Genomic DNA, 23,966 nt, shown 5'->3' on the forward strand with positions numbered 1-23,966 from the left:
ATGATATTTGCCTGAATCCAGACTCAGGCAAACTGACTACCATAGTACTGTTTGATCTTAGTGCAACATTTAACATTTCTAATTGAAAAAGTACTATTGGACAGATAAGGAAATGTGATTGGTCTCATGGGAATGTGAAATACAGATATATGGCATGTGTATATTTACAACACACATGTCATATATCTGTGTTTCACATTTCTCACACTATCTGAAGATTATATATGTGTCCTGTGTCCTTCCTCTGAGACTTGGTACACTTTATCATCATACATGGGAAATACCTTATTCATTGTCACCAATGACTCATGACTCAAATGACCGCATGCATGACTATTCAACAAAGAAAAAAAAACTCCAATCCTTCTTTCAGCTGCTCCAGCAGTGTCTACTCTTGTCTTTGACACTTATTTAGGTATCGTTTGAATCAGTGCAAAATATACAAAAAACAAAAAAACAAAAAAAACAACCCAAAACCTATTAACATGGGTAAATAATAATGAAAGTGCTATCAGTATTTCACCACCATTTACAAGAAACCACAGGTGCATCCTGGTTTAGGTCAAAACAACCTTCAAATTGGAAGAAGCAAACAGTAAGAGTAAAAATCCAAACATATCGTTAATTAGACTTGAAAGTGTCATGTCTCAGATTATTGCAATAAACAGTGAAGTGTTAGACTTTATGTCGCCACTGTAGCCAGTTCTTACTCGGATGCATCAAAAGTAAGAAAATAAACTGTAACTGCAGCATGAGTAGTTCTGGAAAAGGTCATATTTAATAATTTGGTTACATAAAAAAAAGAAGAAAACACACACACACACACACAAACTTTGCTATACAACAAAATCTAAAAAGTGCTTGTTTTTTAAAATATGAAATAACAAGAATATAATGTATATAAAATATATGTAAAAATTCAAGCTGATGTAAGACAACTCCAGGAAGTTACTATGTGTAGTTAGTATGTGCATGATGTCAATTTCAGATTTAAATAAGTCAATTTTTTTTTAATTTGGCCAGTGCCAGACTCAATAATCACAGGGCTGAGCAATGAACAACCATACAGAAACGTGCTGAAATGCATTTTGAAAAATATGACAGATTACGGTATGAATACACTTATGTGCCTATATGGGCCATCAGCACATTATTTGAAAGCAATATGAAAATTGCTATAAGCACATATGTATATGTGTGCGTGTGTGTGTGTAGAGAGAGAGAGAGAGAGAGAACACGCTCTTATTTTGAAAGTTCAGCTGGCGCTCACCAGTTAGCGCCCTCCCTTCCTGTGTCCTATTTTCCAACATACGGGACTCTTGGGACGGTCAGCTGGGGACTCTCCCACCAGCAGCGGACTGAGAGCGGCGTCATGCGTCGCTTAAATGTTGCTTTACTGAGGCTGCAGAGGAGATTTAGGGTGCTTTGTTGGAATGTTAGGTCCTGTATTTTGTAGTTTACAGAAGTTTTGGTGCAAAATCTGAAACCTTTAAATATCTTTGGACTGTTTAAAGAAACAAGCACAAACAAGCTTGAGTAAGTCCGAACATAGTGCTTATCGTACTTGGCCCAGCATTTAATTTCCAGTGAGTGTGGTCACTTTAGATAGTCACAAATAAGAGCTTTACGCAAACCTCTTCAACTTATGTTAATTCAATAAGGCATGAATGCCAAACATGAAGGACTATTGTTGGTCAGGGTGTCAACTTTCTCCATATATTTATGTCTCCCTATATTTCCTGTTTAAAATATATATATTTTAAAAAGTGGGATGCAAATTTGTCCACACAATGGTAAATTAGGAATATATAGATAAATCGTTTTCACCAGGATCAGTCAGCTACCAGAATCCAGCACAGCACACGTAGCGTTAACCACCTGTTGTGAATGTGCATCCTCTTTATCTCCCATTCAGAAAAACCAGTCAACCAGCAAAATTAGAGGGTGATCACGGTGGGAGCTAACTATGGTTTTGATTATATGCTTGGTGCATATGAAAGGTTAGGTGTGCATACACTTCACCTCCACCCACAGTACTGGACCTTCAACAATTCCCCCAGCTGCACAGTGCCCTGAAACAGTCCCAGATATTGGCACATTTAAGTATTGATTATACACCAGGGCAGAACACACACAAAGGGAGAGCTTTTAAATTAATATTCACTTTGCAGCAGAAACATGGCAATTATGCCAGATGGTAACTACGCTTGTTTTAGTGTGAAGAAAAAACAAAAAGATTTCAATGGATTGAATGAAATTCAGTTTGACTTTTTCTCAAGATAAAAACAACAATAAACAAATAGAATGTATTGGGGTGAACCACAGTTCAAGTTGTCAGTGAGGGAATGTTCTCCCTCAGACACCTCAACAAGATTATGTTATAACTCTACATTGACAGTCTGACCCTGGGAGACAGTTTCACTCAGCACCATTGGGAACGTCAAAGAAAACAAGAAGCATGCTTCTGATCACGCTCATCTCCTGTTGTGTCGTCTTTGGGGATACTGCGGGCTCTTTATCTGAAGACCGCTGATTGGTGCCTGAGTTGTTGGGAGACATGAAAAATGTGTCTGTTTAAAACAAAAGTTGTTATTTGTTTTCTGTGCAGGTCTGCAGGTCCATAGTGAAATTGCAATATATACAATGTGTAACCAGGCAACACAGGACTTTGAGAGAGCTATGTTTGGCTCGTTAGACGTGGTTCTAAGCAGCATTAGAAGACAAAGTGACTAGAAGCCAAATTCAGGTAATACAGTCCGTTTGGGCCTTGTACATTAATTTTGCTTAAATATTTATCCATAAAACTGTGTTTGCAAAAACTGAAGATGAGGAATACACTTCAAACATACAAAAACAGCTTAGTGTAGGCAACCTGTTTAGTCACATATTAATATGTCCACCAAGCTGTGGAGGAGATGAACAAAAGCTAACTAATTTCCGACTGATACTTTCTCTTTGAAAACCACTGCTACGCCACTCTAACAACGAGGTTTAAGGAAAATTACCAGCTACACATGGAATTGTGTGAAAGTATGTTTTACAGTCTACTGAATTAAAACTGAAAGCTGAGTATCTGCAAGGGTTTTTATCCTCAACCTTAAGGGGGTTCTGAGTGAAGGGAGCGCAGCTCGTATTCCTACTTTAATATCATCATAGTCATTCGAATTTAAGTGTTTGCAATGGAAAGAACTATAAATGTTGTTTTAAATATCTGCCTGTGTTTGAACATTCATGTCTGAGAGTCTGACGTGCAGGAAGGATGACAGAAAAGGGGAGAGCGTGTGTGTGCGCGCAATATGTATGTATGTGTGTAACTGCAAGTGAGGCTGGAGGAGAGTGCGACAGACCAGGAGGAGAGTGGAGTGAAAGAGCCGCACATTGTTCAGACTTAAGGCTTCAACCTGAGTTTACGCAAAGGAATAACAACACAGGGACACACTGGAGGTAAGAGCATTTATATCCAGTAAAAAGCTAGAGATGCTCCAGTGCAGAGCTGCAGTAAATCACTGTAATTTTTATTCACTATCTGATATAGGAGGCACTTCATCGTTCAGACTAAAATAAATCTCGGGTGTCATTGTGTAATCAACCAGTTCATTAAACTACTACTTTTTAATTACCTTTGTTTACACAGTAACAGCGCTTTACTGAGGATTGCAGATCTCTCTCTTAATTCTCCCAAATTATTATACGCTACATGTGATCAAGTCAATATTTACTTGAAAAGGAAGAGATTCGATTTCTTTCAGCTCATAGGTTCTTTTACAAGTGTCACATACAAGTTTTTATTGAATCCAAAACAATGCATTTCTGGCTTTTTTATATCTTGGTGCATCAGCTGTTAATTTACCAATCAATCAGTTATTACGTCTTTACATATTGTAAAGTAGATGAATGAGGTTCAAACACTCGCAGGTCTTTTTCTTGTGGCATTAACTCCATTACAGACTATTACATGATTTGACTTGTTTAGAACAAAGAACGTGTTGAATGAATGAAAATGTGATGTGTCAAAAATGATAAAAGCAGTGAGGTATAAAAATAAATCATGAATATTGCAAGATACAGAAAAAAATACAGAAAAAGGAGATATGTTCTGTGTTCTCTTTTTTTGTCTGTGTTCTCCGTGCCCCCAAATAAATTGAAAAGTGTGCACTGTTATTAAAGTCTGACTTACAGTCAGACATTAAAGTTCCCTGTTTGGCATTTGTATAATTCCTGCAATCCTGTACTGACTTCATGCAGTTTTAAAGCTTGTGAAAAAACACTCCAACCCATCAAGATATGACATTTTTGACTTTCATAAGAGACGGTGTCATGGAGACTTTGCTGAAACAGGTTATTTTTGTCCACTGACATGATTCGGACTCACGATTTTGATTATTTATTAAATCATAGCAGAAAAGTGAAAAGTATGGTCTCTACTTCAGGGACAAAAGCTCTGACAACTGGAAAAAGCTTCTGGGTAACATATGGATTGTGGTGTTGTGTTAACAGCTGCAGACTAGATAATTGATTGCATTGCTCACTGGCCTCAAACAATGATCAATTAACATTCAAAAAAAGGATGCTTTTCCATTTTCCTCAGTGATTTCTATAAGTGGCCAACATGTGATCAAATATACAATCTTTCAGAAAGCGATTCTTACTCATTTTAGGGCAATACATGTTACTTCCATAGTTCATCATTGCTTTCTACACCTATTTAGCATCTTCTGTAAAGTTGAATTCCTTTAATGCAACTCTGTTTAAAACAGTTCAGGCTTGTATTAACTATATTGTATTATCTATTGTTTAATTCAGTTTAATGCACATCAGTTTAATTTGATACATTTCAGGGCTGTGATAGATTGAATTGAAACTTAATTCCATTAAACTGAATTAAAAAGTTTCTTCTACCCGCCTTGAGGTCTGGCATTGTCACGCAGTAGATACATTTGTCTGAATAATTTTAAAAAATGTAATAAAAAGAAATTGTCTATAGAGACTTAGAGACAAAACAAATGTGTCTGGCACAACGGGGCATTCAGATCATGATTGTGCCTGCTAAAGCTGCCCGACAGGACAGGTTAAAAAAAAAAAACTACTGTTCACGGCAGTGTACACGCAGGTGTTATGTCAGCCAGAACGATATGGTATTCTGTTCTGGCACCAAACTAAATAAATCAGTCCATTTGCAAGTTTTATACATAGCAATGTCAAGTGGGTTCATGTTTTGCAGCTGCCAGGCAGATATTCAGTCAAAGAGACAGAAACTAATGTTACTCCAAGGTCCTACATCTGCAGTCAAACCACAAACGTTGTTCCTTTTCATCCTTGTCTATGAATTCTTACTTTTAGATGTCAGTAAACTCACAATCACTGTTCTTATATCCAGCAAAGCTACTGTACCTATTGACGAGTAGTAAAGGTAAAAATATTTCCTTTTTATCTGAAGTGGTAGGTTGTTTTAAATGTAGACCTTTAAGGTGTAAAAAAAAATGTAATAAAAAGAAATTGTCTATAGAGACTTAGAGACAAAACAAATGTGTCTGAAATTATAAATATTTTTTTATTGATTGGCTCAATTGTTGCCTCAAGGTGCTTTATGATGTAAGGTAAAGACCCTACGGTAATACAGAGAAAACCCAAATAATCAAATGACCCCTATAAGCAAGTAAGAGTAAGAGAACCAGGCTCAGGCCATTGGCCGTGCCCAGGTGGGGCAGACTGTGGAAGACAGCCAGAGTTTAATAATGAATAATTTTAAAATTAGTGCAAGTTTAAAATGGCTATATTTTAATAATGGACGATTTTACGTGGTGCAGAGCATCTTGTGGTAGCCATAGTTATGCGGAACCTTCTACCAGATTGCAGAAGTTGGAACAGTTTGTTGCCAGGATGGGACGGGTCCTTCAGTATCTGCGCTGCTCTAGTCCGGCATCTCCTGGTGTAGGTGTCCTGAAGCGGGGGGAGAGCAATCCTGCAGCAGCGTTCTGCTGTACGGATCACTCTCTGGAGAGCTTTTTGGTCCTTCACACAGCTGTTCCCGAACCACGATGTCATGTTCTGTGTGAGGATGCTCTCCACAGCGCCTGTATAGAAAATCCTGAGGATCTTTGGAGAGACCCTGAACTTCCTCAGTTGTCGTAGGTGATACAGGCGCTGCCTAGCCTTTTTGGTCTGGACCTGAATGTGGGCAGCCCATGTCAGGTCTGAGGAGATGTGGACACCAAGATACTTGAAGGACTGCACCCTCTCCACTGGAGCTCCATTGATGATAATGGGCTTGTAGTCTCTGTGCTGACCCCTTCTGAAGTCCACCACCAGCTCCTTGGTCTTGCTGACGTTCAGCTGGAGGTGGTTGTCCTGGCACCACGATGCCAGATTCTTCACTTCATCCATGTAGGCCGCCTCATCGTTGTTGGAGATGGGATAAGATTTTCATGATTCCGATTCCATTTTCGATTCTGTTTAACGATTCGATTCTTTATCGATTCTCTTATTGATTCTTATTTTTAAAAAAGGAGAACACTAAGGTCGATTAGCTTAGAACTTTGTTTTATATCTTCTCTTTGAACAAGATAGAAATTTAGGAGTAACATGGCCTTACAAACCCAGCAGTGAGATATTAAGAGATCCACAGCTTACGGCTCTTCAATGGGGTGTCACGGGGTCCCCAGGAAAAAAATTGTAAATGTAAAATAATAAAATAAATATTCTTCAGTAGCAATAACAAAGTATAACATAAATTATTCTGTAGCAATTACACAAGAATATTCAGTAATGTCCCTGCCTACAATTAAACACATTCACTTACCGAAAATCGGAGCATCTGCTGTGGCAAATGGGTGCAAGCCTTTGACCACAAACTCAGTCACTGCTCGGTGACATTCGTCTGAAAGGAGACGCTAATGGTAGACTGCAGTGAGAACTGCCAGCATCTGAGCCAGCCAGACTCTGTCTCTCTCATCATGGTCACCTAAATGCACAGTAATGGCAGGTTTTGTAATAAGGAGCGGAATTAAAAACACGACATTCATTTAAGGTTATCACGTGTTTTGTGAGCAAATGCTTTTGCATATTCGTAGTGTTTCCTCCCTTAAATGAAATATCTACTTTTCAAGTATTGCAAGTTGCCCTGTTGTCATCCGTTCTCGTAAAGTATAACCAAACTTTTGAGCGTGGTGAGATCATTCGGGGCGACTGGAATTGATAAGGGAATCGTTTGCAAAAATAATACTTGCTATACAAATACATGAGGAATCCAGTAATCAATTCATAATCTGTTGCACAACCTCTGATTTCTTTATATTTTCTTATTTTCTTTTCTTTCTTTCTTTTTTGCAACATGAGGTTACTTCCTGAAACAGGTGCAAACATGAAAAGGAAAACTCCTTGGTGGTTAGATATAAAGAAATGGAGGTGGCTCAAAGCTTTTGCACAGTGCTGTAATGATTCTCATATACATATAGATGAACATTACCTGACAATTAAGTGATATGGTAAGTGCCAGAAGTAACACTTTCTTTATCTGCTATATAGTCCTGCGTTCAGGGTTGAGGTAGGAAATACTCTTAGTTTAATAATTATCACGCAGTTCTTCATTCTTTCCTTACTTATTTTGAAACTCATTATTTATCCTCACTATTCAGTGTTGTCTACTGTGTGTTCAACTGGATTGATGCTAATAACGGTTTCCTCTACTTTTTTCCAGCCAGTGAGCTCGGCTAAGTTGGCAGGATGTCAGCTTTCAACTGTTCATTTGATTTAATAACTGAAAACGAAGAGTGGCTTTGTCCTAAAGGAGAAGCGTGCACCAATATTACTCATGCCGTGAATGGGACCTTTCATAATCTCACACATCTGACAGAGGAGGGGTACCTGGAAAAATATCTGGGTCCTCGTCGATCACCTGTGTTCCTCCCCATCTGCCTGATGTATCTGATCATCTTCCTGGTAGGCGTTGTGGGGAATGTGCTGACGTGCACCGTCATTGCACGCAACAAAGTCATGTGGACACCAACAAACTACTACTTGTTCAGCTTGGCCGTGTCAGACCTGTTAGTGCTACTACTTGGCATGCCATTAGAGCTGTATGAGCTGTGGCAGAACTACCCCTTTCTTCTGGGAACGGCAGGTTGCTACTTTAAGACCTTCTTATTTGAGACGGTCTGCTTGGCATCCATCCTAAACGTGACGGCACTGAGCATAGAGCGTTACATCGCCGTGGTCCACCCTCTGCGAGCAAAGTATTATGTGACACGTACTCATGCTAAGAGAGTCATTCTCACTGTGTGGGGTGTATCAGTTTTGTGTGCTGTGCCCAATACAAGCCTGCATGGGATTGTCTTCTTGCACAGTTGTTCCACAGACCCTGCTGGAACCATAAATGTGGAGATTCCCGACTCAGCCATGTGCACATTAGTGAAACCACGCTGGATGTACAACCTGACAATCCAGATGACCACCTTGCTGTTTTTTATTCTGCCCATGCTCACAATCAGTGTTCTTTACATGCTCATTGGGCTGCAGCTAAAGCGTGAAAAGATGCACCAGGAACTGGAGCCAAAATCTGGTTTCGGACAAGATAGCTGCTGTAACATCCGCACACAGCAGCAGAAGGCACGTCGCCGGCAAGTCACTAAAATGTTGTGTAAGTATATGGATCTGCTAATGTGCCAACTTTTACCTTCTAGTTCACAGTCTTGTTATGTAGTTTGTGCAGAATTGAGTGCTTAGTTAGAGTTAGTTAACTTTACCTTTAGGGACACTGCTGGTGTGATCACATAATCCCATCCCATATGGATAGTAAGTCTGTAGTCTGATATAAATCAATTAAAAAAAATTTTTAATAAGGAAAACAAGAAGAAAGGGTTAACTCAAGTGTCACTTTGTTATATTCTATCAGAAACATAGCTTCGAAAGGGTTTGTCATGGCTCACGTGTGCTTTTGCATCACTCAGTGGTGAAGGTGAAGTTAAATTGCCAATCTTTCTCAGATGTGACATAATTTATTGACCTCTATTTCAAAGCAGCGTTTGGTTGCATGATAGTAAGACCTCTAGGGTCATTGTCATCCTCCTCTCAGGTCATATTCCTTCAACAAAGTGCAAAATATCGAAGCGTTGTGACTTTGAACAGGTCATAGTATTCTTGGAAGATTTTCATCAATATGCCTGAAAGGAAGAGATCAAAGGAGCTCAAAGAAAGGTAGGCAGTTCGTGCCCAACTGTCAAGAAAAGTCACTGAATGCTTTTGATGAAAGCAACAGAAACAGCTCCAGCTTTTGATACCCAGCAGGGGACTTGCAGTCAGAGCCTGCAAAAAAACCTGTCGAACTGTGTGATTATGAACATCAGTGTGCTTCTTGTTTTTTCAAGCAAACAATATTCTAGATAGTTCAAGCCAAATACAACAAGCTAGTTCTGTCAGTTTATTTGTAATTAACAGCTTCTTCTCAATGTACATCTTATATGCTTTGTAAAATTCAGAACAGATCATAACTATGTGAAGTTACCGTTTTACCTCTTAGAGTACAGTCACACAGACTGAACCAAATTCAGGAAGTGTTCATGTTCATTCATTGTCTGTGCAAAGGTGAGATGTGCACACTGTACAAGACACCTTTGGAATAACAGAGTGTTTTTCTGAACATGGCAGCACTAAAAGAAGTATTTTCACTGAATTCACTTGAGGAGATGATATAAATCCCTGGGAATGTTCTGGATACAGTTTAACCGACCTTTGAAAAGTTGGGCCAAAACAAAGCAGAAGATTTTTTTTCTGGTAACTGTTCTCTTTTCAACTTACGTCCTCTTTCATTAGTGTGTCTCATATTTTTCTTCAGCATCTATAATATTGCCACTTTTTTTAAACATCTTTTTATTCAACGATGTGACAGGTTCTGTTAAAATAAAAATCAATCCTCAAGTTTGGTGAATAAATTTCCTTGGAAATGTAAATGCCTCAAAAAACGTGTACTCTGCCGGTTAGTCTATTAAGACACAAGAAAACTGAAATTAGCTTCAAAGTAACACAAAAAAATCTTTTTTTTCATTTCATTTTTTATTAGTTGTAATTTTCAGCCACAATAATCCAGTCGACAAGTCTGCCAGACAGAATAATGTCTCAACTAATTAGAATGCACAATTAAAGTTCAAACAACAATTAGAGATGAGGAAAATGTGGTCTGGCATTTTGAAAAATTCTTGTTGTCTTGTTGTCTTTTGTATGAGATGTTCTTTGAAGTGATGACTGTTATTTGGCTGGGAAAGGGCTAAAAATGAACACAGGTACCTAAATCAAGGTTTAAATACTCATATATTGCATCGGTTAAGCATGAGGAAAACACTAATGTTGAAACATCCCCTCTCATTGTGTTCTTGTCTCTCTCGTGCTGTTTTTCAGTTGTCTTGGTTGTGGTTTTTGGAATCTGCTGGGCTCCATTTCACACTGACCGGCTAATGTGGAGTTTCATCAGTGACTGGACTGACACCCACTTGGAAATCTTCCAGTATGTGCACATCACCTCCGGAGTGTTTTTCTATCTCAGCTCAGCAGTCAACCCGATCTTGTACAACCTCATGTCAACACGCTTTAGAGAAATGTTCAAGGAGGTCATGTGCCATCGGCCACATCCCATCACTCCCAGAAAACATTCGCTCAGTGTCACCCGGGTGACGCTCCGCAGTACCCTGAGTGACGCGGCGCTCAGCAACGGAGCTGCTGTTGTTGAGGCAGAAGACGAAGAAGTGAGAATGAAATATGAGACCAGTTTTTCTTGTTAAAAACAAACAAACACATTTTATGTCATGTTATGGGGGACACATTAAGAGAGACTTGCTTGTTCTGAGCCAGTGCATCCATCAGCTGTCATCAACATCCAGTCTGCACAGATGCATCAGCAAAATATCTAAAATAGTCTTAAGTGGAAGAGTTGCAGAAAAAAAGTGCACTCCTCTGCTGAAGCTGTCAGACCGCTGTCTGTTTTGAAAACTTAACCCATAACTCAGCAAACCACACACCCCACATGAACACTAAACTTTTTTAAGAGGGGAGGCTTTGTTCTCTGGCCCTGGAGGCCGCAAACGCCGACGCAGAGGGAGAAGATCTGGCGTTCTGGTTCGACTGAGACGGCGCACTTACAGACCACCGTTACCCAGTTTATTACTGGCTAATATGCAGTCTCTGGAGAACAAGCTGTGCGAGCTTCGGGCACGGATCTCATTCCAGCGAGAGATGCGGGACTGCTGCGTGATCTGCCTCACAGAAACCTGGCTATCGGACAAAGTACCGGACTCCGCAATACAACTGCCGGGGTTCTCTGTGCACCGCGCGGACAGGTCACAGGATCTTACTGGGAAAAGCAGAGGCGGTGGTGTGTGTTTCATGATCAACAACAGCTGGTGTGATTATGCGAACGTGCACCCGGTCAAATCCTTCTGCTCACTGGACCTGGAGTACCTGATGATTAAGTGCCGGCCATTCTGGCTACCGAGGGAATTTACAGCAGTGATTATTACGGCTGTTTACATTCCCCCACAAGCCGACACTGACCGTGCACTCAGGGAACTGTACAGCGCGATCAGCAGCGAGGAAACCGCACACCCAGAGGCAGCGTTTATCACAGCCGGAGACTTTAATAAGGGAAACCTGAAGAAAGTCTCACCCAAACTCCACCAACACATCCTTTTCAACACACGTGGAAACCGGCAACTCGACCACTGTTACACCTCTTTCCGGGATGCGTACAAAGCCCTCCCCCGCGCCCCATTCGGCCAATCAGATCACTGCTCCATCCTGCTCCTGCCCGCCTACAGGCAGAAGCTGAAACAGGAAGCTCCAACCCGGAGGGCGGTGCACTGTTGGACGGACCAATCGGAGTCTGCGCTGCGGGACTGTTTTGATCACGCGGACTGGGAAATGTTTCACGTGGCCGCCAGAGACATTGATGAATACACAGACTCAGTCTGTGGATTTATCAGGAAATGCGTGGAAGATGTCGTCCCATCCAGAACAGTCAAATCCTTCCCAAATCAAAAACCCTGGATTAACGGAGATGTTCGCGCGGCACTGGCGGCACGGAACACCGCCTTTGCCTCCGCGAACACATCGGACTACAAACACGCACATTACCAACTCCGGAAGACGATCAAAGCAGCCAAATGTGAGTACAGGGACAGGGTGGAACAACAGTTTGACAACCCTCGGAGTATGTGGCAGGGACTAAACACGATCTCAGACTTTAGAGGGAAAACCAGCACACCGCAGACCACGGCCTCTCTGTGTGAGGATCTAAACGTATTCTACGCTAGATTCGACACAGCGAACACCATGAGACCGGACAGTGTGCGCACCGCGGATGACGTCAGTGCGCACACTGTGTCTGAGGAGGATGTGCGGAAGTGCTTCAGGAAGGTGAACGCACGCAAAGCTACTGGTCCGGACGGGATTCCCGGCCGCGTCCTCAGGTCATGCGCGGCTCAGCTGGCTGGAGTGTTCACGCACATCTTCAACCTTTCCCTCTCTCTGTCTGTAGTCCCAGCCTGCTTCAAAATGGCCACCATCGTCCCTGTACCCAAATCCTCCACCATCTCCTCATTGAACGACTGGCGACCTGTAGCCCTGACCCCCATCGTGAGCAAATGCTTCGAGAAGCTGGTCAGGGACTTCATCTGCTCTGCACTACCCGACTCACTGGACCCTCTACAGTTTGCATACCGCCACAACAGGTCCACTGATGATGCCATAGCCCTGACACTACACACTGCCCTGTCACACCTGGAGAAGAGAGACACGTATGTGAGGATGCTGTTTGTAGATTACAGCTCAGCATTCAATACCATCGTTCCCTCGAAGCTGGACAGGAAACTGCAGGATCTAGGACTGAGCAGCTCCCTCTGCAGCTGGATCCTTAGCTTCCTGTCTGACAGACGCCAGGTGGTCAGACTGGGCAGCATCACCTCATCCCCCATCACACTGAACACTGGTGCTCCACAGGGGTGTGTACTGAGCCCTCTCCTGTACTCACTCTACACCTACGACTGCACAGCCACTAACAACTCCAACATCATTGTGAAGTTTGCGGACGACACTACAGTGGTGGGTCTTATCACCAACGGTGATGAGACGGCTTACAGGAAGGAGGTCAGCGCCCTGACCCACTGGTGTCAAGACAACCATCTCACCCTCAACGTCGCAAAGACAAAGGAGTTGATAGTGGACTTCCGGAGGTGCAGAGAAGTACACACCCCCATCACCATCAGCGGCGCTGCTGTGGAGAGAGTGAGCAGCTTCCGGTTCCTTGGCGTACACCTGGCTGAGGATCTTACGTGGTCAGTACACACAAACAAAACAGTGAAGAAGGCGCAGCAGCGCCTCTTCTTTCTCAGGAGACTGAAAAGATTCGGCATGAGCCCCCGCATCCTCAGGACCTTCTATCACTGTGCCATTGAGAGCATCCTCACTGGATGCATCACCACCTGGTATGGCAACAGCACCGCCTACAACTGCAAAGCTCTCCAGCGAGTAGTGCGGCGCTCTGAACGGATAATTGGAGGTGAGCTTCCCTCCCTCCAAGACATCTACAGGAAGCGGTGCCTGAGGAAAGCGGGGAGGATCATCAAGGACTCCAGTCACCCCAGCCATAAACTGTTCAGACTGCTTCCATCAGGAAGGAGGTTCTGCAGCATCCGGTCCCGTACCAGCAGACTGAGAGACAGCTTTTTCCATCAGGCCATCAGACTGCTGAACACGTCATAGACACCTCAGCTTCACTACTGGAACTTCAACATTATGCACTCCACACTGTATATAAATGCCACTTGTTTTGCACATATTCAACTCTGTATATTTTATATATTTTATTATTATTATTATTATTATTATTATTATTATTATTATTATTATTATTATTATTATTATTTATTTTATTTTTTTTACTATTTAATTTGTAAAAATGTGTATACACACACACACACACACACACACACACACACACGTAGGAAAATATTTAGTATACACATCCAGAAATGCATACACTATTATATATTGTACATATATTTATTAGTTTCAGGTTGGCCATTCTTGTATTTTGCTCGTTTGTGTTGTTGTGTTTGCACATCTCTGTTGCTTGTGGGGCTCGCACACTAGAATTCCTCTCGCATGTGCTGTGCCAGTGTGCCTGCACATGTGATGTGACAATAAAAAGTGATTTGATTTGATTTATGCTGATCAAGCTATAAAATATGTTCCATGAATGTACACACCCATCGGTTTATAAAGTTCTCAATACAGGTCACTACTATACATTGCAAAAAAAAAGCACTGCAGTACATGTGGTTACATTACTTTGTTGTTACTCCAAAAAGCACATTGTTACATAATTACCAGTTAACAATATAAACCTCCCAATCTATTTATCCCAGGAACCACAAGTAAGCCTGCAGTCTGTCAGTGAAGTGCTCGATTTGGATGATATGATCCTGTGAGGTCTTTAAGATCAGCCTGACTATTTAAGATCTTGCATGTCAGGGGGAGGATTGTAAATTAGATTCTGGATTTAACAGGGAGCAAATAAAAAGTATATATATGTGCTCATTCTAGTCCCTGTCTAGTACTCTCACAGCAGCATTTTAGAATGAAGGATAGCTGGTTATAGCATACTTTTAAATGATGACATCGGTGTATTCTGAGAACCTGCATTCTCAACTTGCACTACAAAAGAGAAGCGTGGAACTCAACTAGTCCTGAAATCTACAGGTTTCTTTATATAATAACGGCAGGAGGCCACTGAAAAAACAGTTTATTTAAGCAGGGCCTTAAACATAACTCCAAAATTTCTGCCAATAGACATGACCAAGATGGCTGCCAAGTGGTCAGACTTGTTTCTATGTGAACCAATAAATGTGAAAGTCAGAAAGAAGCCATATTTGTGTGTACAGTAGAAAATGCTTTAAATGATGATATCATTGAGGAGTAATCTAGACATACAGGTTGCAGACAAAATAATAAAATGACCAGTTGTGTTGAACTTATTTGTTATTTGTTAAAATACTATGAATATAATTTTGAATGTAAAATATTAATGTCTTTTGATGTAAGAGGTAAACTACACAATATGTATATCAAAATATTGGTTATTTCTATCATCACAAACTACCTTGATGTGCATTTGAAAAATGTGTATGTGTACTGCTTATACTGGTGTTTTAATGCTTTGTGTACTTCTTAGAGTTGTAATATAAATGTTCTTTACTCACTGTTGCCGTTCAAAGTCTCAAAGATGTAACATATACACTCAAACCTTTTGAGTGGATTTTTTCGGAGTATTGTGTTGAAAACAAAACATATTCAATCTTGGCTGTAAATGTGTTAAAAATACACATTCAAACCCATTTTTAAATTGAGTCTAGAATTTGTTTGTTTAGTTTTGTATCAGGAATAAAATGTTACTTTCACAGTGATTAGCCCCACTGTGAAATGTAGGAATGGCAAAGCTTGACTTTATATTTTAATTGGTCAAGCATGTAGTGAAAATTCACCTAAACTTTCTCACCAGCCGGCTAAGGTCCCACTTCCACACACTCCTGTCGTTCCTGTTATTAGCAAAGGGACTTCATAACAATAGCGACTAGGTGAGTGATGATGCGTCACAACAGTTCACGTTATTGTCCTTATTTCAGCCTCACCACACCTGAAAAAGACAAAAAAAACAAAAAACAAATCGCCTCACTTTAACTTTAACAGCCACCTGTGTGTAACAGAAACAAGGAAAAGAAGAGACTATGTGTTGTGGTCAAGAAACACATAACAAGTTATAGGATCCATATTCTCATCATTACGAAGACAACAGCTAAAACAATCTTATCTGCAGACATGCAGATGATGGGGTCAACATTCTGAATGATTTTCAAGTCAGCGTGTCCTGGCACGTGTCACATGGTACTCATGGTACTCTCAGTGAAAATTGGCCTCATGTCGATTAATCAGCCACTTACCATTTTATTCTCCCCCCAAAAACAGTTTTGAGTACTTTATTTCTGTGCCAGAACAACATATCACATAACAAAGCACCTAAAGGTCTACATTAGAAGATAACTCAGAAAAGCTGCAGATTTCAGCATGTTAACGTCACTGTTTTTCCACAGAGGACCCTTTTAGCAAGTGCTGCAGGCTCCTGGGATGCTGAGTGTTGCGCTGCTTTGCAAAACACCACATGTCTAGCTGAAGGCAGTGTGGGGTAGCAAGTAGAAAATAATAGGGTAAGTGCTTTGGCATTTTGGCAGCGTGTGCTTTTGCTTTTACAAGTTTAAATTGAGGCAAATTTTTAGAATGAAACCTCGGACAAGTCAAAAGCTCAGCAGGAGTGAGAAATGCAGCTGATGGTCACAGATGGTGTGAGCAATACAGCGGTTTGTCTTTCTTACCAGTTTACAACCTGCTGTGGCACAACAGGGAAAGTAATGAAAGTTGTTTTGTTTTTTAAATCAAAAGGGTAAAATTACAATAAACGGATTCGACATTTTTCATGACAACACTAAACCAGTGGGGGCGAACAACAGCAGGAAACAAATTTCACAGTCCGTCTCCTGAAATAAAAAGGGGTGCGCTTTCTTATCTCAAAAAGGACCATTTAGAAAAATGGAAAATACAAGTTTCAGTTAAACTTTTTACCACACACTGCACATGAGTGTCCTCCTGTCTTACTTCTCTCTCGCAGCTGATTGCCCCGCCCCTCCCTGAGCCTGGTTCTGCCGGAGGTTTCTTCCTGTTAAAAGGGAGTTTTTCCTTCACACTGTAGCCAAAGTGCTTGCTCATAGGGGTCATATGATTGTTGGGTTTTTCTCTGTATTTATTATTGCAGGGTCTACCTTACAATATAAAGCGCCTTGAGGCAACTGTTGTTGTGATTTGGCGCTGTGTAAATACAATTGAATTTAATTGAATGAGGACTGTGTATCAGAACGAGAGCATCTAATAACTTCAAATCTGTTCACTAAAAACTCAAGGGATGCAGATTTGTTCACACTATGTGTCATCACCTCTCAAATGGTCTTCTGTTTAAACCTGGATTTTTTGTGACATCTCAAAACATTGGCATTTTAATTCCTGCCGGCCTGTTATTTCGCTAAAATAACTGTATGACACCACAAAACAATTTTAAACATCTCTATCTGGCTTTGTTTAGCAAGCTATTTGTGCTCAGGGCCAGAAGTCCACTGAAGGAAATTCACACAAGTCATGTGTATTTACAGGTATTAACCATGTGTGCCTCTTCCTTAAAATTGAAAAGGCATTGCTAATAGATTTTCAAGGCCTTTCAAGATAATCAAATCTCTCAGGGCTGGAGGCAGCGTAGTTTTAGCTGTTGTTAAAACAATATCTGGTTTTCAGGCAGAACGTTTCTCCTGAGGAATCTGCTGGATCAGCGTAATCATTACCAACAGGTACCATCAGCCACATGATTCTCTGGAACATCTGCAGTTTTCATATGTACCTACTTGACATATCTGAACAAATTGAAAAAGGTAAATTCTTTTATAATACACATGTAATTTGTGGAGGCGGCTTTTTTGCAAATGTAACACTGTGTGCGAGGTCAGGCTACTTTTTGGAGTAAAGTTGTGCGATAGGAGTGAGAGCAAAAGAGAGAACGGGTGAGAGTGGGAAGCATTTTTTCCTTGTAGTTTTGTGAGATACTTCTCATAATGCTACTTGAATCTGACTTTTTGAGGGGAAAATTTACAAATGTCAGAAATGCAGACTGTTTTATCCTCAGACTTTCATCCACTTACTAGATTTCATATTATATCTAACCCACAACTCTGTAACTCGCTCCATAGATAAACATGTTATGTTACAGCAGCATATTCATTACTGAGACGTGTAAGTATTGTAGATATACAGTATGCACAGTTTCCCTACATATAATGTTTGATCAAATTTAATATGAGAACATTTATGAACGTTTCCACATTCATGGATAAATCATATCATGAGACATAGAAGTTATACTTACTTACTTAGACTCAGTTCCTCCTACGCCGAGCGGCGCATCGGGCAGCTAGTGATCTCCATCGATGTCGGTCAGCAGCGACTGCTTCAGCTTCGTCCCAGGCAATGTCGACAGTTCTCAGATCGTCCATAAATGTTCGACGCCATGTGGTCTTTGGTCGGCCTTGCTTTCGCTTGCCAGTGCGTGGACGCCATGTCGTGGCAATCTTAGCTGGGCGATGAGGGGGTAGGCGTAAAATATGTCCCGCAAAGCGAAAGCGCCTTTCTGCAACAACATCGGCTAATGGGCGGGTGCCTGCTCTTTGTAGGACCTCCTCATTTGTTATTCGGTCCCGGTAGGAAATTCTCAGGATTCGCCGCAAACCACGTTGTTGAAGCACGTTCAGGTGTTGAATAATTGCACTTGTTGAGCGCCAGGTTTCACTAGCGTAAAGTGCAGTAGGGAAGACTATAGAGTTCAGTAGTCTGATCTTGACCCTTACATTCAGGGAGGTCGAGTTCCAAATAGGTTGGAGACGTCGCAGGACACCAACTGCCTTCCCTACTCTGGCGTCGACATCCCGATCAGAGACCCCGTCATTCGAGATGATGCTGCCAAGATATGTAAAATTCTCCACCTCTTCAGCACGTTGTTGGTTGATCATGACAGGAATGCGGGCACGTGCATAGCCAACTCGGAGTACCTTGGTTTTTTTGGCGCTGATTCTTAATCCAACTTTCGTTGCCTTCCTCTGCAGGCTGCGGTCAACTTTTGGAGGTCTTCCTGAGTCGAGCCCAGCAGGGCGATGTCATCTGCGAAGTCCAAGTCAGTGAGATTACGCGCTTCGTGCCAGGGCACACCGATGTCAGCTTGGTCAACTGATCGTCGCATGATGAAGTCAATTACCAACAGGAAGAGGAAAGGGGATAGCACGCATCCTTGTCGGACGCCAGTATTGATCTTGAAGAAGGCTGTGCAGCCGTCATCCGTCCGGACGCAGCAACGGGAGTTGGAGTAGAGACAACGAAAGGCATCTACAAACTGCTGAGGGACTCCATAGTGGCGTAGGATAGCCCATAGAGTCGGCCGGTGGACGCTGTCAAAAGCCTTCTCGAAGTCAATGAAATTAATAGAAATCTTCTTTTGGTATTCCAATGTTTGTTCAATGATCATGCGGAGGGTGAAGATTTGCTCGACGCATGACCGGCCACTCCGAAACCCAGCCTGCTCTTCTCGCAATCGTTCGTTCACAGCGTGTCGTAGCCGATTCAAAAGAGCGAGGCAAAACACTTTCCCGGGTACCGACAGCAACGTGATGCCCCGCCAGAAGTTATACAGTGCATACAAAACAAATATTTACTAGTGATGGCAATTCATAATTCAAGGTTTTTCAATCCTTTCATATTTGAATTGTAATAACTATATATAAAATTAGTTTATATTTAAATCAGTGCAGGACCTGAGGAGGTCTTCTGATCTAATTTAAGCTGATGACTAAGTCTAATTGACTGCCCCATCCAGACAGCAGCATGAAACAATGCTCCCACTGTGCTTATCCAGCCATGTAAGAGTAATCCAACAACGTAGTGGTGAATGGAGCCCATTTGTTCTGACTTATCACGCCGGTCTCTGTCCAGATCCATGTGTGCTGCAGGACAGTGAGTCCTCGACACGGTTAAATAAAAGGGACTTGATTGCCTTTTATTCCTCTTAATTAGCTTTGGGACCTGCAGTAATTTAACAGCTGTAGTGAAATATCTACATACTTGAACGAACTTATCCTGCTCTAACCAAAGACTATGATGAGGCAAGAAAAACTTGGTCCCTTTGTTCTCACTTGCTGGTTGGGGTTTCTCTTTGGGCCAGTGTGAAGCAAAGCAAAGAGTAATCAGGAGTCTGATCAAGTGACATCATGTAGCCTTGTAACCTGTCCTTGCTGTATATGGGACCCCAGGGTGAACATCAGTTGGAGGTGTGAAAAGGGAGAGTTTTGGGAAACTGAGTGAGGTCCTACATCAGCAACTCAGATGATGCTAAAAATAATCAGCTGTGTTAGTCAATTCAATTCAGTTCAAAGGTCCTGGGTTCAAATCCACTGGCTGGCTGGCACTTTGCTAAGTGGAGATTTTGTGCTCTTCCTGTGCCTGTGAATAACTGTCTGGCTCTCGCTGTGTGTACGCTGGCCTGTCCAGCATGTATGCTTCCTCTTGCTCTGTGACAGCTGGGATAGACTCCAGCCCCACTGCAACCCTGGCTTGTAGAAGCAGAAGAAAACAGATGGATGGCTAAATGAATAAAACTGTGTGGATCAGCTGTGAGGCATGCAATGAGGAAGCATTTATTAAACATTAATACTGACACTATGGGAAAAGGAATTTCCCATTTAGGAGTTTCAGCACCTAGGTGCTTTCATTTGCATGTTCTCCCTCCCTGTCATTCCTCCCACGGTCCAAAGAGGTGCTTATGAATTTAACTGGTCTAAACAGACTATGGATGTGAATGTGAGTGTGTGATTGTTGGTCCTGGTTGTACCTCACCTCTTGTCCTTTGACAGCTAAGATAGGCTTCAGAAAATGGATAGATGGGCGGTTTGGCTCTGTCCTCACATTTCTTCATTTTATCTATCTGAACATTGTTAAAAAAACAGTCATATTTAATTCTGTAAAGAGTTGGTCTGGTCTTCAGGCAGAATGTAACAGAAAAACAAACATGTTTCATGATTGATGTGCTGGTTTGTATGAGCACAAACTGCACTTGGTTGATAAGTGTGTCACTCTTTGTGGTTAGTTGGTGCATTCACTTGGTCACTTTACTTGATGAGCATCATGGGAGAGAAAGCCAGCTCAGAAATTAAAAGTATATATTTTTAATAACTGCAGCCTGTTTTTTGAATAAGACATTTTTATTTGTGTCCATTTTCATCTTTTGCGATAGGACTTGCAAATACCACATGAAAAGGAACTGGAAGTGCAGCATGATGATTTAGAAAAAAACATAAATGAGAGAAGTGGACAATGTCCAGTTGATTCTGTTGGTGTTAATGTGATGTTTCTGCTGTTTTGTCTCCTGCAGCTTATTGGCTTTTCATTTCTACTGACCAGCAGTCAGCCACATTACCTCTCTTCCTAATGCTCTGTTTGACCACAGGTATTATCACCATCATCATTACCTGTGTTGGCTGCAAAATACCCTGGAACAATTTCAATTTTCAAGTGCACCTTCTTCCTGGAGGGGTTCAGCTACATTAGTTACTATTGTAACTAATGTAACGTTAGTTACTATTGTAACTAATGTAGCTTGTGGGAGATTGAGGGAATGGTTACCTCTAAAGGTAAATCTTCAGTACTAACATATACATAAAAAAGCTATAGCTTCAATATGATCTTTTACACTTAACAAATGCCTTAGAACAAACCTTCTGCCAAGATCAAAATAAAGGAGCTAAAGTATTCTGTCTAATAGTGGTCATTGCGCTAACATAGTAATAAAATTGCAATACGATAACATAAAGGTGCAAAACGTTTGAAGTTCTTAGCCTAACTGCATCATCCCAAGGCTTAGCAGCAAGACTATTAAATTTCACAGATAAGATGAATTTTACCTTGATGGGGTGATGTGGGCAAATCGTTGTACCACCCACTTGAAGTGGTAATAATTTAACCACAGCAGCGGTAAAGCTGCAGTCCTGCCATGTTTAATGGCACCACAAAGGCAAAATACACAGAACTCCTAACTGTTGAATATTTCTTAACATTGCAGTGGATTTTAATCCCAGAAATGAGCCTGCCGAAAGGTAATTATTCAGGAAGCCTGGACATGTGACCATAAGGACCCTTCATATCAAAGGAAAACTTGCCTTTCACTGGAGCTCTTAATATACACTCTTTCTCTCGCTCTCTATGTTGTAATATATGCAAAAGTCTTGATCCACATCTTTTCTCTTTACATTTTACTCGTCAAATATATATGAAAATACCATATAGAGAGAAAGTCAGTATTTAGTGTGACCTCCCTTCAGTCTTTTATATTGCTTGAACCTTCTTTGGCAAGCTTTCTTCGAAGCTCTTCTTTGGATGTTTCTGCCTTTTGTTCTATTTTCGGTCAAGACGATCCCACAATGCTTCAATAATGTTCAGCGCTAGCCTCTAGATGCACCAGTAAGACCTGTTGCCATGGATTTTCAGTGCAGTTCTTGTGTAATTTGACATTCTTCAGCCTTTCCCCCTGTTCTCCTTTCCTTAAGTATGGCTTTGTGAAAACCGCCACGAGACTGTAGCAGCATAGCCACAGCATAATTTGCAGTCAAGCAGTTTGGCATTATATAAATAAAATTGAATTGATTTGGAAAAAAGATCCAGCCCTGACTATAAACTTTATCAAAAGTACACCTTCAAGCCTAATCTTAAAAGTACAGGGAGTGCCTGTCTCCAGAAGCCAGACAGGGAGTTGAGTGTCCAAAACACATGTAATCCTGCCCTACTGAGATAACTGGACATTATACAAGTCTGTAAGATATTATGAGGTCTTACATCCTTGGAAATATGAGATATGAGAGCATGTTCTGTCTTTCTGTTCCCCGTCAGTATTCTGAATGTGCTACCTTCCTCTAACTGTAATTTCTTTATAAAGTTACTTTAAGTTACGAACAATTGCAGAGAGAAATGGTTATGTCCACGCAGTCATGCAAAAATTATTAGGAGGCTGGTGCAGTGGATGACAAGATAACTACACGAGGGAGGCTTTGCTCTTACATCTGTTACATCTGTTACATCTGTTTCATAGCAACAGAGCTAAAATGATTCATGTCTCACAGTCACATCCTTTATTTCTAACTAAATACACTTTCTGGTTCTGCAGAAGCATAAGAAGATCTACTGACCGCACCAGGTCATACCTGGAGATCCTCGAGCAATGGTTTGTCTTTTTCCATGGCCCGGGGGAAAAGAAGGGGACAGAGTTTGCAATCAGACCTCAGAAGCGCTGTATCAACCTACAAATTAAGAAATTAGGATGGCAGAGTCAGTTGCTTTATTTAGGTCATGTTTGAAAGGATTCTTTTATAAAAAAGCTTTCCATGATTTTGACTTTTTTTAGTCATTTTGTTTCATTCTGCCTCACCTGTAAAACACTTTGTAATGGTTTTACATTTAAATTGTATGACAAAGCGAAGAACCTGAAATTATTTCATAATGGACATGCAGCTATGACCTCCTTCACACCGAAGTAATCACTTTTTGTTGCTCACTTGAATGTGTTTACACGTCTTTGGAGGGTTGATAGAAAAACAAGCAATGCCATTCACCAAAATACTATCAGTTTTATGTTTACTATTAAAGCTGTCGCGATTTACAATGGAAATTAAAACGTAAATCATATCATCAGTTTAAATTCTCTCATTTGCAGAATGAGCAATGATGCTAATAAACTTACTGACTAATGAACATCTGAAGATTTATCTGTCTTTGCAAGAAGCTCATGAGACCCAGTGCATGGCTAAACCCTCAGTCTTAAGTAGTGCACATGTATTTTTCTACTAAATACTTAATTCTGATACTATTGCACGTGCCTCCTGAAAAGAAATGTTGGATAGACGCAGGACATTTCCATGACACAAATTTCCATCTTGGATGCTGCCTGTTTTATCTTTTTGCCCCCCGGCGAGGTGAGTAATGATGGCACTTCTCTGAAGGATGTAGCTTAAATCCCTTAAAGCTTGTAAAGGCCTCCAACTGTGCATTTTAGCAATGTCAGAATTTCACCTTCCCCCTCAATAAAAATGTCTGAAAATCACTGAAAATGAAATCTCAGCAGGACACGAGGTCAACTTGAATGAGCCACTTGAAGATCAAAGGAAACACTTGTATTCTATTATTCTATTGCCCTTGCAATATTAAAGCACTACCTGTCTGCCAAAGAAGCCTGCTGCTCATTTTTCTTTAATGCTCATTTTTCATTGACTCTAAATTTGCATACTGGGGATTGAAAATGT

The 23,966-nt window shown here is 41.1% G+C and overlaps 1 protein-coding gene across 2 annotated transcripts; it reads left to right on the forward strand.

The window, feature by feature from the left end:
- The first annotated feature begins 1,327 nt into the window (after window positions 1–1,327).
- Window positions 1,328–11,038, forward strand: nmur1a (neuromedin U receptor 1a). Of its 2 annotated transcripts, XM_082505088.1 has the most exons (4): window positions 1,328–1,536; window positions 2,609–3,444; window positions 7,697–8,635; window positions 10,390–11,038. In XM_082505088.1, the coding sequence occupies exons 3-4, from the start codon at window positions 7,723–7,725 to the stop codon at window positions 10,767–10,769; spliced, it is 1,293 nt and encodes a 430-aa protein (XP_082361214.1). In that variant the 5' UTR covers window positions 1,328–1,536; window positions 2,609–3,444; window positions 7,697–7,722; the 3' UTR covers window positions 10,770–11,038. The 2 variants fall into 2 exon arrangements, with proteins under 2 accessions (XP_082361214.1, XP_082361215.1); XM_082505089.1 differs by lacking the exon at window positions 1,328–1,536 and having other exon boundaries at window positions 2,731–2,746.
- The last annotated feature ends 12,928 nt before the right edge of the window (window positions 11,039–23,966 follow it).

The sequence above is a fragment of the Aulonocara stuartgranti genome, assembly GCF_965226115.1.
Source record: "Aulonocara stuartgranti genome assembly, chromosome: 15".
In the NCBI taxonomy this organism is placed as follows: Eukaryota; Metazoa; Chordata; class Actinopteri; order Cichliformes; family Cichlidae; genus Aulonocara; species Aulonocara stuartgranti.

What these genes read in the sequence shown, in the direction of transcription:
- nmur1a (XM_082505088.1), top strand. Translation starts at nt 7,723, where the DNA reads ATGTCAGCTTTCAACTGTTCATTTGATTTAATAACTGAAAACGAAGAG. An exon ending in GCAAGTCACTAAAATGTTGT is followed by an intron (nt 8,636 to 10,389) that starts GTAAGTATATGG and finishes GCTGTTTTTCAG; the next exon opens with TTGTCTTGGTTGTGGTTTTT.